The 15,901-nt window shown below is 45.6% G+C and overlaps 1 protein-coding gene across 1 annotated transcript in view; it reads right to left on the bottom strand.

Annotated features, from left to right (window-relative positions):
• LOC126086328 (uncharacterized) overlaps positions 1 to 15,901 on the bottom strand; it is a 70,797-nt gene that overhangs the window by 11,896 nt on the left and 43,000 nt on the right. The window contains exons 7-10 of the mRNA XM_049902481.1: positions 14,216 to 14,904; positions 14,004 to 14,166; positions 2,126 to 2,432; positions 927 to 1,025 (exon numbers count right to left, since the gene is read on the bottom strand). Of these exons, the coding sequence (XP_049758438.1) occupies positions 927 to 1,025; positions 2,126 to 2,432; positions 14,004 to 14,166; positions 14,216 to 14,904 (1,258 nt within the window). The remainder of the gene's footprint in view (positions 1 to 926; positions 1,026 to 2,125; positions 2,433 to 14,003; positions 14,167 to 14,215; positions 14,905 to 15,901) is intronic.

The raw sequence follows: 15,901 nt of genomic DNA, 5'->3' as shown, positions 1-15,901 counted from the left end.
CTTCTGAAGAGGTTTGTGTAATTTTGCTGCTATTTCTTCTTTAAACATTTAATAGAATTCACCAGTGAAGCTCCCTGGGAGTGGCATTTTCTCTGTGGGAAGACTTTTGATAACGAATTTAATTACTTTAATAGACACAGTTATTAATATTTTCTCTTTTATCCTGTGTCAGTTGTGTTAAGTTGTATTCTTCAAGGAATTTTTCCATTTTATTTCAGTTGTCAAATTTACCGGCACAAAGTTGTCCATGATATCCTCTTATTTGCATATCCTTTTTACAGCTGTAGGATATGAAGTGAAAACCCCTCTTTCCTTCCTAATATTAGTAATTTTTGTTGTCTCTCTCTTTTTTTTTAATTAGTCAAGTGGACCCCTGGTGGCACAGTGGTTAAGCGCTCCACTGCGACCCAAAGGTCAGCAGTTTAAATCTACCAGCCACTGCTTGGAAACCCTATCAGGCAGCTCTACTGTGTTCTATAGGGTCACTACGAGTTGGAATCGAATCAGTGGTACTCGACAACAACAGTCAAGCTAGGTGTTTATCAATCTTGCTGATATTTCCAAAAGAACATTAACTTTGGGCTTCATTAATTTTCTCTGCTGTTTGTTTTTATATGGTTGATTTCTGCTTTTATATTCATTTATTTATTTATTTATTTTCTGTCTACTGAGAACAGCTCCTCTCTTTGAGGAAGGAGAAGAACACAAGAGATGAGAAACAAAGAGTTGTAAATTGAGGTCAAAAGTAAGTTTCTTCGTTAGTCCAGGGTTAAAAGATCTTAGCTTGCCTTCCAGGTCTCAGGTCTTTCCACCAGAGGCCATGGGCCTTTGAAGACAGTTCTCCAGCTTCTCCAGGATGTAAACCCTAACAAGCTTGGCTGTTACCTGTGTAATGACCTCCCCGTGCCTGCTCAGCCCTCACTCACCAGGGCCGTGCTTTCTTGCCCCTTCCCTCACAACCATCCAGGGCTCCTTGCCTTCATCCAGTAAGGTAATCACATCTGGCTTAGAAATGGAAGGACCTGCTTAAAAGAGAAATATAACATGAAATTACAAGCCCCAAAGTCCTTAAATTCAGCCTTAGTTAAATTTATAATTACTTACATAGCTCAGAATGGTAGTTTATAAAGCCCAAGAGCACAGAAAGGCAAAAAGATTGAAGAAAAGTCCTATTAGGGTAACCTTGGAACCACAAAAAATAGAGACCAGACAGTTGAGAAATGGTCTTGTTATAATTTAAACTCGCACAGGCTCTGCTGAGAGGCAGGAATGTGCAGTGGTCGAGAACAAGACTCTGGATCCAGACTGCGTACATTCTGACTCTCCCTGTTGCCTGTGTCACCCCAGCAAATTATTAACCTCTTGTACCTAGTTTTCTCATCTGAAATGGGAATGATAATAGTATCTTTCTCATAGAATTGTTGCGAGGACTAATCAATAATGTAAAAACCACAGAGCAGTGCCTGAGCACGAATATACCCAGTTATATGTATAAAAAAAAAGTTACATGTATACGTACATGGAATATGTGTGTGTCAGCTATTGATTTTTTATTGTTATTTTTGCTGAGAGGAGTAGCAGCAGCTTCCTGGGACATTCACAGATCCTGCCTAAGATATTCATTCGATATTAAATGTAAAGTTCTTAGATTTTAACTTTCAATTAGAACCGGGTATGTCTGTTACAGGAAACAGAAAGCACGTTTTAACGAACTCCGTGAATCCAAACCACATAAATTGCACAGGCTCCTCTGGTCATGAGAGAACTCAGGTCTCCCGTGTCCACAGGTAGGTCAGAAAGCAGCGCTAAGCTCAGTTACAATGTGAAATTTGGTTTCTTGGACACTGCTTTTGCTGAACGTAACCCAGAATTCAAATCCAGCTCCCCGGATATCGAAGAAAAGAGGAAATTACAGAAAAAGCCTCTCCCTATCCCCCCCCCCCAAAAAAAAATGTAACAGCAGGATGGGAAAGATGAGGTATTAATTTGCAGGTCCATTTCAAACCTCATAAAGCCTTAACCATTCCCTTGAGAGCAGGGAGCATAAAGTAGCTAGTTTCTCAAAATAAGAGTCCTGAACTCAACATCAGAGAGCGCCAATCTCATCTGGGATAAACAACCTTACCTAGTGAGGCCAAGTTGCTGTAGTTCTCCCACATCACATCCCTATACAAGTCCCTCTGAGCAGGGTCCAGGCATTCCCACTCTTCCTGTGAGAAGTCTATGGCTACATCCCCGAAAGTCACTGAACTCTGAAAATATAAACTCATATTACTGGTGAAAAGGAATGAAATATTCTTAAAATAGAAAGAGAAGAGATTGAGAATTGCATTGCAGACAGAGGGGCACACAGCAAGCAAACAGGCTAGGACTAAAAAGTGATGACATGAGCAGAGGACAGTGGGGAAATTCCTATCGTGGAGGCAGAATGCCTAACGTCTTCAAGAGTCCACTGGCTGCGATTAAATTCTTGCACAGTGTGGAATACCTTAATTATCCAAACAGACCTGAAATGAATAAAATAACCAGAGAATATCCCAATTAAATCAAACAGTGCGCACACACCTACTGTATGCTACATGCCTCCATCCTAAATTCTTAAGAAGTTTGAAGACTTCCACTCTCTTTTAACAATCATAAAAAAATTGATAAAAATTCCCCCAAATGTAACACAAAATCTCTAATAATATTTGCATAACATTAAAGAACCTTTCCAAGACTCAAGTTGATCACATTGCAAAGTCAGATTTTAATTATAAACATTTTCCCTGTTATAGCCAATTCTTTTATAAACCTTAAAAAATGTGTTACGTAGTAGTTCACATTTTGAATACATTACATTCAATTTTTTTTAACATGGACATCTTAATTCAATCTCAAAGTCTTCCCTAACCCTCAGTCTGCAATCACCTAACCCTTGTGCATCTGGGTGATTTGGCCGTTCACCATCCATCATCCTTCACTGAATACCTTCCCTTGTTCCCAAGTTAGAGGGCACTGAATTGTGAAGATGTTGTGAACGTAACAGCATAAACCAATGGTTTTTAATGAAGAGTGATTTTGCTCCCCAGGGGGCATTTGGCAAAGTCTACAGACAATTCTGGTTGCCACCCCTGGAGAGGAGAGTTACTGGGTATCAAATACATGGAAGCCAAGAACAGTGGCTCACTACTGTTGGTGTCACCCAGTGTGGTAACTCATGCTGTCACCCCCGCCAGGGCTGAAGTGGGCGGGCCACTGGTGAACCCCTCCTGGTGGGTAGAGCAGTGGGCCTGCCCCCCCAGCAGGGCCCAGCATGCACTGCCAGGCCCCACCCTTCCCAGCCTTGCCCTCTGTGGTCCCCTGCAGCTCCTCTCCTCTCCCATTGGCCAAGGCAGAGACCTCCTCTCTGGATAATGGCAGGAGCTGCCTGGCCACTGGTGTCCTGACCAGTGGGTGACATGTCTGTCTCCTTTGCAGCCCCTTCCCAGTGGTGCCAGCACACCCGCCACCACCACCACCATGGACCCTGGGGTCATTTTGGTGTCACCCCCTCTGACAGTGTTGGGGGTGCAATCCGCACCCTCCCCCTGACCCTCCTAGTGACACCACTGTCCAGGAATGCTGTTAAACATCTTATAATGCAAAGGACAGCCCCCACAATAAATGACTATCTGGTCCAAAACATCAGTATGCCGAGGTTGAGAAACCCTGGCCTGGACCAACACATTCTGTAAAGCCACACGATGGACCTTGTTCCTGGTATTCTTCTTTCAGGGTTTTCCAGAGACGATCCTTGATCTCTTTATCTGCATTCCTCATCATGTCCTACCCAGTCCTAAAAGCCCTACAAAGCATAAGATCTTAACACACACAGAGACCTAGGCCAGTCACACCAAATCCTATGCTATCAGCTTAGAAAACTTATGTCTGTGGAGAAGTTAACAGTGTTCTCCATTAGTCAAAGAGGACCCAATTCTCTTTTATCAAGCTACAGATCTTCAAGGAAAGCTCAAAATATGGACTAATAATCTGTTCCTGAAAACCAGATATTCCAGCACTACATTAAGGACCAGGTATCTACTTCCCCATCATTTTATATCAGGAAACTATAAGGCACTGTATGTCAATCCCAACCCTCCAACCAACTTCACAGCCTTTTTCCCCAACAGAGAATTACAGTATGCACAGGGGTGACTGCCCTGCCCAGGGCATACGTGATGTCTTTGGCTTTATTATTTTCATCCTCTCTTCTACTAAAATATTTCCTTATTTACTTCTTTCTATACAATTTTCTTCAATATTTTTCCAACTTTTTAGGGACTCATTTATATTAGACAAAAATAAAAGCTAAATATATGGAAATGCCTCTCAAACCAGAATATAATGGCAGGAATGGCTCACGCTCACTGTGATGTCCTGATGCGTCCTCTGTCACCAGCAATACCTACTACGTATTGCAAAACATCTGCAGATGATTCTGACGGTCTAGCAATTTTATGTGGAATATAATGAGATGCTTCCTGCACATTTTTTTTTTCTTGTAAAAAATGCTGTATGCCATTTTTATAAAGTTCTAAAAATAGGCAAAATTAATCTACACTGTTTACAGCCAGGTAGTGGTTTCATTTGGGTTCAATGGGCGGGCGGTGGGTAGGGAGTGGCTGAAAGAAGGGCTTCTTGGTAGTGGTAATGTTCTCTTTTGTGACCTAAGTGCTGGTAGCACAGATGTGTTCAGTTTATGAAAATTCATTTAACTGTACTCTTATGATCTGTATACTTTTCTGTATGCATGCTGTACTTCAGTAAAAAAGTTTAAAAAAATGTCATGTTGGGTATTGGAGATAAACATTTTTCCTATATAAGACTAGACCCAATAACAATGTACTGGGAGAAATATACTTTCTCTGAAGTATTAAAACTGAAAGGTGCTCTATTGGAACACGTTAACAGGGGTGACATTCTGCAAGGAAGGCCTATGTTTCTCAAGGCGTTTTATTTTTACTCCCTCACCGCTCTCAACACAAGATTTACTACACAGGAGATGCTGAACGTTAGCTGAAGAAGGGAAGGGCTCGTAGCAAGGACACTGGGCTGTTCGGCCCCAACCCTCACGGGAATGAGAGGAACTGGGGAAGATGCTCTTAAATGCAGCTCTGCCAAGTAGGAAGTTTCAGGACAAGGAACGAATACGTGTACATGACCTAGAAATTGGTGTCATTTCAAAAAGGAGAAACACCAACTTACATGGGCCATGGTTTTGCAACTATAGGAACTGGTCGATCCTTTTCAAGATTTCTCTGTTGGAGAATTGCACAGTCCAGGGAAGTCAGAGCTGGAAGAAGAAAAAGAAACCATGAAACCAGATGTGCCTTGTTATTTTTCGTTGCTCTCAAGTTGGTTCTGACTAAGGGCGGCCCCATGTGCCTTAAAACCAGGAAAACAAAACCAACTGCCGTGGAGTCGATTCCAACTCAAAACTGCCCCATAGGGTTTCCAAGGACCAGCTGGTGGATTCAAACTGCTGACCCTTTGGTTAGCAGCCAAGCTCTTAACCACTGTGCCACCAGAGTTTCCCTATGTGCCTTTAAAAAAAAAAAACTGTTGCCATTGAGTCAATTCTGACTCATAGTGACCCTATAGGACAGAGTAGAACTGCCCCCACAGAGTTTCCAAGGAGCACCTGCTGGATTTGAACTGCCGACCTTTTGGTTAGCAGCCGTAGCACTTAACCACTATGCCACCAGGGTTTCCCATGTACCTTAGAGCCCCCAAAATGACTTGTATTAATACAAGCTTCTTTTTCCTCCATTCCTGCTTTCAAACTATTCCCCACCACTACACTCATACGCATCCCACACTCACACAAACTGGAAGAGACTAGAGGGGGTCTGAAGAAACCCAATCATCTTTCTCCAACCTTGAGAAAACCCAGCTGAACAATGACGGACTTGGCGTAGAAGCCCAGATACCTCAGCAGAATTTCTGATTAGTTCCCCACCCGGCAGTGTAGATCTGGTCTCGACACTGGGTAACTCAGACTATTTCCCTGAGCAGCTCCTCTTCCAACCAGTAGAACTTTCCAGGGCTGAGAAGGGGCTATACCTTCCAAACAGAGCCTCCTTTGAGCCCCCAGGATCCTGTCCACACTTCCCAAACACAAAGACACAACAAACTGAGGCTGCCAGCTTCCACCCCGGCAAAACTGCGCTGACCTTTCCCCAGCCAGGACAGCTCACCGCTCCCTGTTTCCCAATCTCAACCTCTGGTATTAAGACATCCTCACCACCCCCTCCTTCCACCCCCTCCTCAGTATCCACCTGGGAGGAGAGGATTCAGGATTCCTGCAGCCACACAACACACATTCACCGAGAACTTGAATGTGACAGGTACTTTGTACGTTACCGTTTGACACTCCGCACTGTTGTACGTTGTAGTCCTTCTCTCTTCTCAGTAGCTCAGGGAACTCACGCTCAGAGGTCAAATAATCTGCCCACATTCAGTCATTACGCGGCAGAACTTCGTTTTGAATCCACATTTCTGTAACTGAAAATCCAGTCCTCTTTCACCTTTGCTTTTTGCCTGTGAAGGCTAGGATTTCTCCTTCATTGTGAGAAACCTGGGAGCCCTAGTGGTGCAGTGGTTAAGAGCTCGGCTGTTAACCAAAAGGTCGGCAGCTCAAATCCACCAGCTGCTCCTTGGAAACTCTTGAGGCAGTTCTACTCTGTCCTACAGGGTCGCTATGAGTAGGAATCGACTCCACAGCGACAGGTTTGGTTTGGTCTTTATGCAAGAAACCTGAGCACGAGCAGTTCACTAAAAACTAGAAATAACCGATAACCTTTCCAAAGATACCAGGCCTCCCTACTACTTAAGGAGACGCATGTTAAAGCAACCTTTTTATACGAACTGCATAGGGAGATCTAAAAGTCTGAGGCTGTCGCATATTAACAGTGTCCCGGGAAAACAGACACTTCAGTTGGTCTAAATTTACAATTATGTGGGAGCAGCATTTAAACCCCGTGAACCCTGTGACTCAGATACCCCACATCTGGGACTAACGGAACTAATTGCACGTGGACATATTTATGCAGAGCTATGCTGACAAATGGAAACCCTGGTGGCGTAGTGGTTAAGTGCTACAGCTGCTAACCAAACGGTTGGCAGTTCAAATCCGCCAGGTGCTCCTTGGAAACTCTATGGGGCAGTTCTACTCTGTCCTGTAGGGTCGCTATGAGTCGGAATCGACTTGATGGCATTGGGTTTGGCTTTTTTTTTTTTTGGATGCTGACAAATATGGTCCATAACGGATAAAAGCTGAAAAGAACCTAAATGAGGAAATGGTTAAATACAGCGTCATGCCTCCACACCATCAAAACCACGCAGCTATTAAAAAGCGATGATGCTCCCCTAATTTTGACAATGGGGTGAAGCCAGTGTGTTAGAAAAAACAGAGCTGTTGTGTGAAACTGTTTTGGCAGAAAAAATAATCACATGTATGCCTAGAACCAAAAAAAAAAAAAAATTGCTGTTGAGTCGATTCCAACTCATAGTGACCCTATAGGCAGAGTAGAACTGCCCCATGGGGTTTCCAAGGAGGGGCTGGTGGCTTCGAACTGCCGACTTTTTGGTTAGCAGCCGAGCTTTTAACCACTGCCCCACCAGGGCTCTGTATGTCTAGAAGGACCAGTTAAAATGTTCACGGTGACACGCACCAACACTCACCACATATTAAGCAGAGTGTGAACATACACAGATACTCCAAATAAGGGAAGGACTTTCTTTCAGCCTTCCTTGAACTGGGGAAAAGACCCCAAAACTTAGGATACTTTAAAAACAGCTGTTTTTCATGAGTGGCTTTTCTTTGTTTACTTCAGCTTCCAATTCATGAACCAATTCTATGAATTTTGTATGTCCATGTATGTTGGAATAAAAAAAAACTGCCTAGAAAAGAATGGCAGAAAGTTCCCAACTGAAGTCTTTTAAATACTGATGACTCTCACATGGTTGCTTCCTTTCACATTCTCTTGACAGATGGGTTTATTTTGTTTCTGAACCAGTCTTTTAAGTAAGATACCTGTAAAGCTCTTGGATTTCCTTGTCCTGCTAGGCTCACTTTACATATAAAAACCCATTGCCGTGGAGTCAATTCTGACTCTTAGCAACCCTACAGGACAGAGTAGAACTGCCCACAGAGTTTCTAAGGAGTGTCTGGTGGACTCAAACTGCCGAACTTTTGGTTAGCATCCATAGCACTTAACCTCCGTACCGCCAGGGTTTCCCACTTTACATACAGTATCATTAAAATAAAAACCGTAAGGCACAAAGTTTACTGTATGAAATCCATCTACCTCCAGAGACCCCAGAGCTTCAATATAATTTGGACGTAATCCAACAGCATTTACTGTCATCAGATTAATGGCTCCTCCTTAGCAGCTCCCAAGGTGTGAAATCTGAATTCTCAGATGACCTTTATTACACCCTTCCTTAAACCTATTTATACATATTTTATTTTGTGTTTTCAATTATATGCAATTTAAAGACAGAATCTATGCTTTTTTAATGGTGCCAGTCCCCAAATACTAGAATAAGGTCTGGAAAATTGCAGGTACTTAATAAATGCCTGATGTTTGACCCCAAAATCGTATGTATTGGAATTTTCTTTAGGAAATAGGTAGGAAAGCACACAAAGATATATCACACGCTCAGGGCAGTTAATTATGGCCCTTCTAGCCATAGCCTTTGTGACTCCCACAATGATTGGGTGGGACTATGAAAATAGGGGGCTTGTGGCCCATTAAGGGGATTGGACAGCTCGCTGCTAATGCAAATAAGGTCTATGGAACCTGTGATGGTGGGGATTGTCTGTCGGCTTGGCTGGGCCATGATTTTCAGTGGTTTGGCAGTTATTTAATGATGTAATTGGCAGTTATGTAATGATGTAGTCATCCTCCATTTCACAAAATGTAATTTTCTGATGTAACTGTCCTCCATTTTGTGACATGTTGTAAATGCTAGCCTCTATGCCTGTGGTTATGGTCCCACTTAGGAGGGAGCTGTCCGTTATGTTGATGAGGCAGGATTAGGGTGGGATGCATCTTAAGTCACCGCCTCACTAGAGGATATGACTCAAGTCACCACCCTTACACAAGTCACCACTCTTGCTTTAGTCACACCTTTTATCTTATAAGAGAAAAAAAGAGAGAGAGGTGAGCAGAGTGGGGGGTTGGGGGAGACCACACCAGCACCAAGAAGAAGATGGGAGCAGAGCATGTCCTTTGGACCCAGGATCTCTGCGCTGGGAAACTCCTAGACCCAGGAGAGAGAGAAGGAAAGAAACAGTGGCAGAGAAATGGCAGCAGTAGAATCAGGAAACCAGCAGGACATGGCAGTGAGCTTCCTGACCCACAGAGCCAGAGAGCTGAGTGCCTTCAGCCAGGAGGCTTGCTGGTGGAGTAGGCTGCCTCTAGGCACTTGGTGGAGCTAGGCTCACTGAACCTCAGAGCAAGAGAGCTAAGCACCTTCAGGCCAAGGCTTACTGGCAGAACAGGGTGTCTCTGAGCACTTAATTGGCAGAGCTAAAGAGCTCTGTAACACTTGCCCAGGCAGGGCAGAGGCTGGGCTGAGAGGGCGAAGGGCCAAGGGCCTTCCTGCTGGCACAGCTGAGAAGAGCCTGTCCTAATCGAAGAACTATATCCTGATCCTGAGTTGTAACCTGTTACTTCCCTAATAAACCCCATGATCACGACTACTACCTGCGAGTTCTGTGTCGTCAGTGCAACAAATCATCGAACCCAGCAGAGAAGGAGAGAGCACTGTGGGAGGGATGGCTGGTGTCAGAACTGGTAAAAAGTTTGGAGAGAGGAGGTATGCCTGCCCTTCGGCTCACAGGAACCCGCTTTGGGCTGTTGGTGCTGATCTTGATTCTCCCTACCGCTTGTGAAGTTAGAGGAGGTCAGACCCCACGCCATTTTACAACAAGGATGTTTATCAGAGAATAATTTATTACAACCAAAAATTAAAAATAAATATCTAACAGTAGTCAAGAGGTCAAATTATACGACGGCAATGGGGGATATGATAGCATTCAATATCATTATTAACAATGATGACGGCCGATATTAATAAAGGGAAGAAGGCATCATGATGAATTACTAAGGAAGGCAGGAGGAGTCTTTTTAACAAGTACACTTGATGATGGGAATTGATATCGTATTGTAATTATTAATATAGGATTTGCTGTCAGACTCTGCAGATATAAAAGTGAGCTCTGATAGTTATTAACTGTGCGATCTTGGACATGTTACTTAACTTTTCAGTGCCTCAGCTTCGTCCTCTATAAAATGTTGATAACAACCTCAAAGGGTTGTTATACGACTTAAATAAGATACTACATAAAACAGCACTTAAAACAGCAAATAAGCATTTAATAAAAGTCAGCTGTAATCATTGAAGAATGCTGCATATCTTCCTTTCCACAAGTATTTTAAAAAATTCTCTTCTGCACTTTCATTTTTCCTCCCATAAAAAAGTTTCTCAGCCCAGCTCTTTCTTACTAAAAAAAAAGTGCTAATAAATTTCAAAGCCTCGCCTTGATAGGCAGTTCTTGATTAACAACAATTTATAAAATTGTGTGGATAGATGAAGTAAATGTGGCAGAATCCTGATAATTTTTTAATCTGGGTGACAGAGAAAAACATGCAATCACAACATGATATTAACAGCACTTATTACGCACCAGGCATTGTCGAGGGTTTCACGCATACTAATTCATCCCTTCTCAGCAACCCTGTAGGCAGGTTCTACCATCATCCTCACTCTACAGAAGGAACTGCTGCACAGAGAGAGAAAATAATTCACCCAAGCTCACCCAGGTACAAGCGCTAGGTTTCGGATCAGAACCCTGGTGATTTAGCTTCATAACCCCTATTACTCTGTGGTGCGATTAATACTTCTGTGTGCGGCCTTTCCAGCCACGGTCTTGTAACTCCCACCCAGGTGATTGTGTGTGATAAGGTTAACTGTGGCCTACCAAGGGGATTGGTCAGTTTTTTCTTAAAAGAGAGTCAATTCCAGAGCCAAGGGGAGGAGCCCACCACCAAGGAAGGAGAGACCCAGCAGCAGGAGGCAGCATGGTGGGCTTCCCTGCCCATGGAGAGAGAAGGCTGAGTGCCTTTGGGCAGAGATTGAGGGCCAGGGAGAGGCATGCCTGTGAGCACAGCTAGGAGGAAGCTGTCTTGCTGGAAGAGCTGTATCTTCAGTGTTCCTGAGCCTGAATTATAACGTGTTACTTCCCTAATAAACCCCATAATTGTGAGTATAGTCTGTGAGTTCTGTGTGGCCACTGCAATGAATTTTCGAACCCAGTAGACAGTGCTGTGTGAGGGACGGCTGCTGTCAGACTTACTAAAGATGGAAGAGAGAGGAGCCTTGTCTGGCCTCCACCTCATAGGAGTCAGCCTTGTGCTCTTGATCTTGGCTCTCCTTACCCCTTGTGGCCTTGGAGGAGGTCAGACACTGCCCCCACATCGTTTTTACATACTGCCCCTACTCTAAAATGCCTATCATAAGACCACATAAGTATGTGGCCTGAAACAAACTCCTGCTGTCAAAGACTTCTAACTTTGTCTCAAATCTCTACTACTGCTCCTTGGAGAATAATCCTTGTCCTCGCTGACACAAACTTCCCCACTAAAACCAACTAAAAACCCTGCCACATTACATTAAACCAAAACCAGCTGCTGTCAAGTTGATTCCAACTCATGGTGACCCTATGTGTGTCAGAGTAGAACTGTGCTCCATATGGTTTTCAATGGCTGATATTTTGGAAGTAACTTTCCAGGCCTTTCTTCCGAGGCATCTCTGGGTGAACTAGAACTGCCAACATCTCAGTTAGCAGTCAAGTGTATTAAGCATTTGTACCACCCAGGGACTCCATCCCATTACCACTTCTAAAAGCCTTACAAAGCAGAATATCCTGTCAACAATCAGACCTTCTCCCATATTTCCTCGGTTCTGGAACTCCGGTTTGTGGAAAAGACCAAAGACACCTAGTAGGTGATTCCATCTAAACTGAAATCTCCTCAAACCGTAAAGCCTAAAATAAAAGGTTTGCAGTTAGCTTCCCTTTAAGAGGTTCAATTGCAGACCATCCAAATGATTAGCAAGAGACTGCTCTAAGAAGAAATTAAATATTCATGTGAGTACCCTCTGTTATGGACCAAATTGGGTCCCCCAAAAATGTGTGTCAGCTTGGCTGCGCCATGGTTCCCAGTATTGTGTGACTGTCCACCTGTTTGTTATCTGATGTGATTTTCCTACACATTGTAAATCCTACCTCTATGATGTTAATAAACTGAGATTAGAGGCAGTTATGTCAATGAGGCAGAACTCAGGCTACAACATTAGGTTGTGTTTTAAGCCAATCTCTTTTGAAATACAGAGAAGCAAGCAGACAGACACGGGGACCTCACACCACCAAGAAAGTAGAGCCAGGAGCACAAGTCCTTTGGACCTGGGGTCCTGGGCTGAGAAGCTCTTCAACCAGCGAAGGTTGATGATAAGGACTTTCCCCTAGAGCCGACAGAGAAGGAAAGCCTTCACCTGGACCTGGTGCCCTGGCAGCCTACTAGACTGTGAGAGAATAAAGTTCTGTCTGTTAAAGCCATCTACTCGTGGTATTTCTGTTATAGCGGCACTAGTTAACTAAGACACCCTCTAAAGAGAACCGACACGGCGTGTGTTGTGGCCTACCCTCTTGACTCCCATCATATACTGGGAAAGACGGTCAAACGTCCAGGTCCACGGACAGGGCGTTTCAGATGTTAAAGCCTAACTGGCTAAAGACTAACTGGAACATGCCTGTATAGTCTGATAAAATCAGGTTTATGGACTCTTACTGACTTCCTGAATCACAGAGAGAGGAGGTGATTCCAGAAGACTGGTGGAATCAACAACGAGAAGCAATGCCTCTTTATTAAGGGTTGGGTTCTTGCGGAAGGATTCTGAGGAGGATAAGGGAAGCCGAGCAGTCCCTGGATGGTGCGAACGGTTAATGCGCTTGGAAAGAAAGGCCCGGTGATCTACTTCCAAAAAAGCCAGCGGTTGAAAACTCTACGGAGCACAGTTCCACTCTGACACACGGAGTCACAACTGACTTCACAGCAACTGGTTAAGGGCAGCAGGGGTCAGTGCGTACTGGCTGCTGTTTCTAAAGTGAGATCAGGAGGCCCAAATGGAACCCAGTGCCGTCCAGTCTGTTCCTACTCATAGAGACCCTGTAGGGGTCCCAAGGCGCTACATCTTTACGGAAGCCGGCTGTCACATCTTTCTTCCCTGGAGCACGCGAACCTCTGACTTTTTGGTCTAGCAGTCGAGCACTTTACTCAGTGCGCCACCAGGGGGGCCTTTGAGATTAGAAGTGGGGATTAACTGGAGATGATCGGGTGCTGTCATGAGTGGGAGTGGCTCAGCAACTGGGCATCCCCAGTAACGAGACGAAAATAGCAAAGCAGGCGGCCGGCACTATCGGTAAGAAGGCAGTAACCTCTCAGAGGGGGCCGTTAGGGCATTTTTACAACCGCTGTACGACCGGGGGCGAGATAACGTTTTCTGTCAATTGTGCAGCTGCCTCTGTCTGTCTTTCCTTTCTCAGCCTGACTAATGACATGGCTGCTTTTTCTCTTTTCAGTCCGAGCTGGTTTTCTTTCATTGAAGAAGGAAGCAAAAATGCTCCCAGTCCGAGCTGGTTTTCTTTCATTGAAGAAGGAAGCAAAAATGCTCCCATACCCGGAAAAATTAAAATTCCATTTCATGGAACAAAGAGGAAAGGTGAACTCATTCTGACCTTGATTTATGCGCGCCTGCAATTCTTTTCTCCTTTCCCTCGTCCTTCCCTGGGTCTTTCTATTAAAGATCGGCAGGCCTGGAGAGGACGGGCATCTGGCCCTGGGAGCTCAGCTCAGTCTGGTTGAACGGGGACAGCCCTGCTCCCACAGCGGCTCCCACCATCCCTCACGGACTACCGCGACGGCAGTCAGAGGGAGCCTGGGAGAGCCGCCCCTTCCCGCTATCCGCACGAGGGGCGGGGGCCGCAGGCCGTCTCGAGTCCAGGTAGTCGCTCGGAAGGCAGCTCTCGGCAGTCGCGGGGCCAGGTTCCTCTCAGGAACGCACCTTTTGTCGGGGCCTCTAGGCGGGGATCAGACGTCTAATTCGGAGCCATTCCCAGCCGCTGGGCCTCTGCGGCCCTGAAGCCGGAGGGCAGAGGACGCAGCAGGGCACCGGGCGCCCAGCCAGCACCACAAACCCCACAACTCCCATAACCTCGCTCACACCCCAGCCGGCGCCGCCCCCGCGCCGCCCCCGCGCCCGTTTCCTCGGCGCACGCCACCAACTCACCTCAGGGCGCGACCGCCGCGGGGAGGCCGGAAGGAGGCTCGGCGCGGAGGCCTGTGGGAAACGTAGTCCGGGCTGGGAGGGCCTCGGCCCGGCTCCACGCCGCGGTGCCGAGTGCGCGGGCGCGACGCGGGGGACGGCTGGGGGGCCGTGCAGGACTGCGGAGTTGGAGGGCAGGCGGGCTGGGTGGGCCCTGGGGGGCGTGCGGACCGGCGGGGGTGTGCTGGGGGGTGTGCGGGCCGGCGAGGGGGTGTTGGGAGGCGTACGGGACGGCGTGGGGAACTGCGGGGCGTGCGGGGTGGCGGGTGGGGGGCGGGCCAGCGGGGGGTGTTGGGGGTCGTGCAGGACTGCGGGGTTGGAGGGCAGGCGGGCCGGGTGGGCCCTGGGGGGCGTGCGGGCCGGCGTGGGGGTGCTGGGGGGTGTGCGGGTCGGCTGGGCGGTGCTGGGGGGCGTGCGGGACGGCGCGGGCTGTGTCTCAGGTTGCTCGGCAGGAACGAGGCGTGCCCTGTGAGCAGCGGTTTGTGTTTGTCCCTGAGAAACCCCCTAGCTGACCTGGGAAAGAAGTCTAGGCAGCAGCCCACCGACCCGTTGAGGTGGAGTGGATTCCTACTCATAATGACTCTATAGGACATCCCATAGAGTGTCCAAGGAGCGGCTTATTGGGTTAACGTGGTTGATACTGTCAATCAGATGTTTTCTGTCCTAGCTGACTTTTTAAAAATCTAGTTTTGTTAATTACTGAGAGGTGTGTCTATTTCTGTTTTCTCTCTAGTTCTATGACATATTGCTTCAAGCATTTTCGAGGTTTTTAAAGCATAGGCATTTATAATTGTTAATGGCTTCCTGATGATGAGGATTGAAAAGTGAACATTATTAGAAAGAGATCTTCATAGGTCTTTCTCAGATGAGTAATCGTTGATTGTGTCCTGTCCTGGGTGGTTCAGGGAGAAGAAAGATACAAGCCCATCAGGGATCACACTCCAACATCCTCTTCATCCCAAACTCTTTGATATATTAGTTAATAGATGAAAGATTTTATTTTCTGGAGAACGTAAAATTTAAAAAATGTTTGAAAATGTCTACTCCAATCTTGTTTGTCTTATTTTGCAAACAGTAGGTTATATATGAACTAGAAGATACATGGAAACTCTAAGCTACTTTACAACTATGAAGAAGGTCTTGGTATCACTACGGCACTATTCAAAATAGCCAAAATTCAGAAAGAATCTAAATACCCGTCAACAGATGAATGGATAAACAAAGTGTGGTACATACATACAATGGAATACTACTCAGCCAGTAAGAGAAATAATGTCTTGATACATGCTACAATACGGATGAAGCTTGAAGACATTATGTTGAATGAAATATGTCAATCACAAAAGCAGAAATATGGTATGACGTCACTTATATAAAAAGACAAGAAAAAGCAACTGTATAGAGACCAAATTTGATTAGTGGTTACCAGGGATAGGAGGGAGGGGGAGAGGGGAAGTTACTGCTTATGGAGTAGTGACTTTCAGTTTAC

This window comes from Elephas maximus, chromosome 11 (assembly GCF_024166365.1).
Source record: "Elephas maximus indicus isolate mEleMax1 chromosome 11, mEleMax1 primary haplotype, whole genome shotgun sequence".
In the NCBI taxonomy this organism is placed as follows: domain Eukaryota; kingdom Metazoa; phylum Chordata; class Mammalia; order Proboscidea; family Elephantidae; genus Elephas; species Elephas maximus.
Note: the sequence above shows the minus strand (reverse complement) of the source record. Positions and strands in the feature narration are given on the sequence as shown.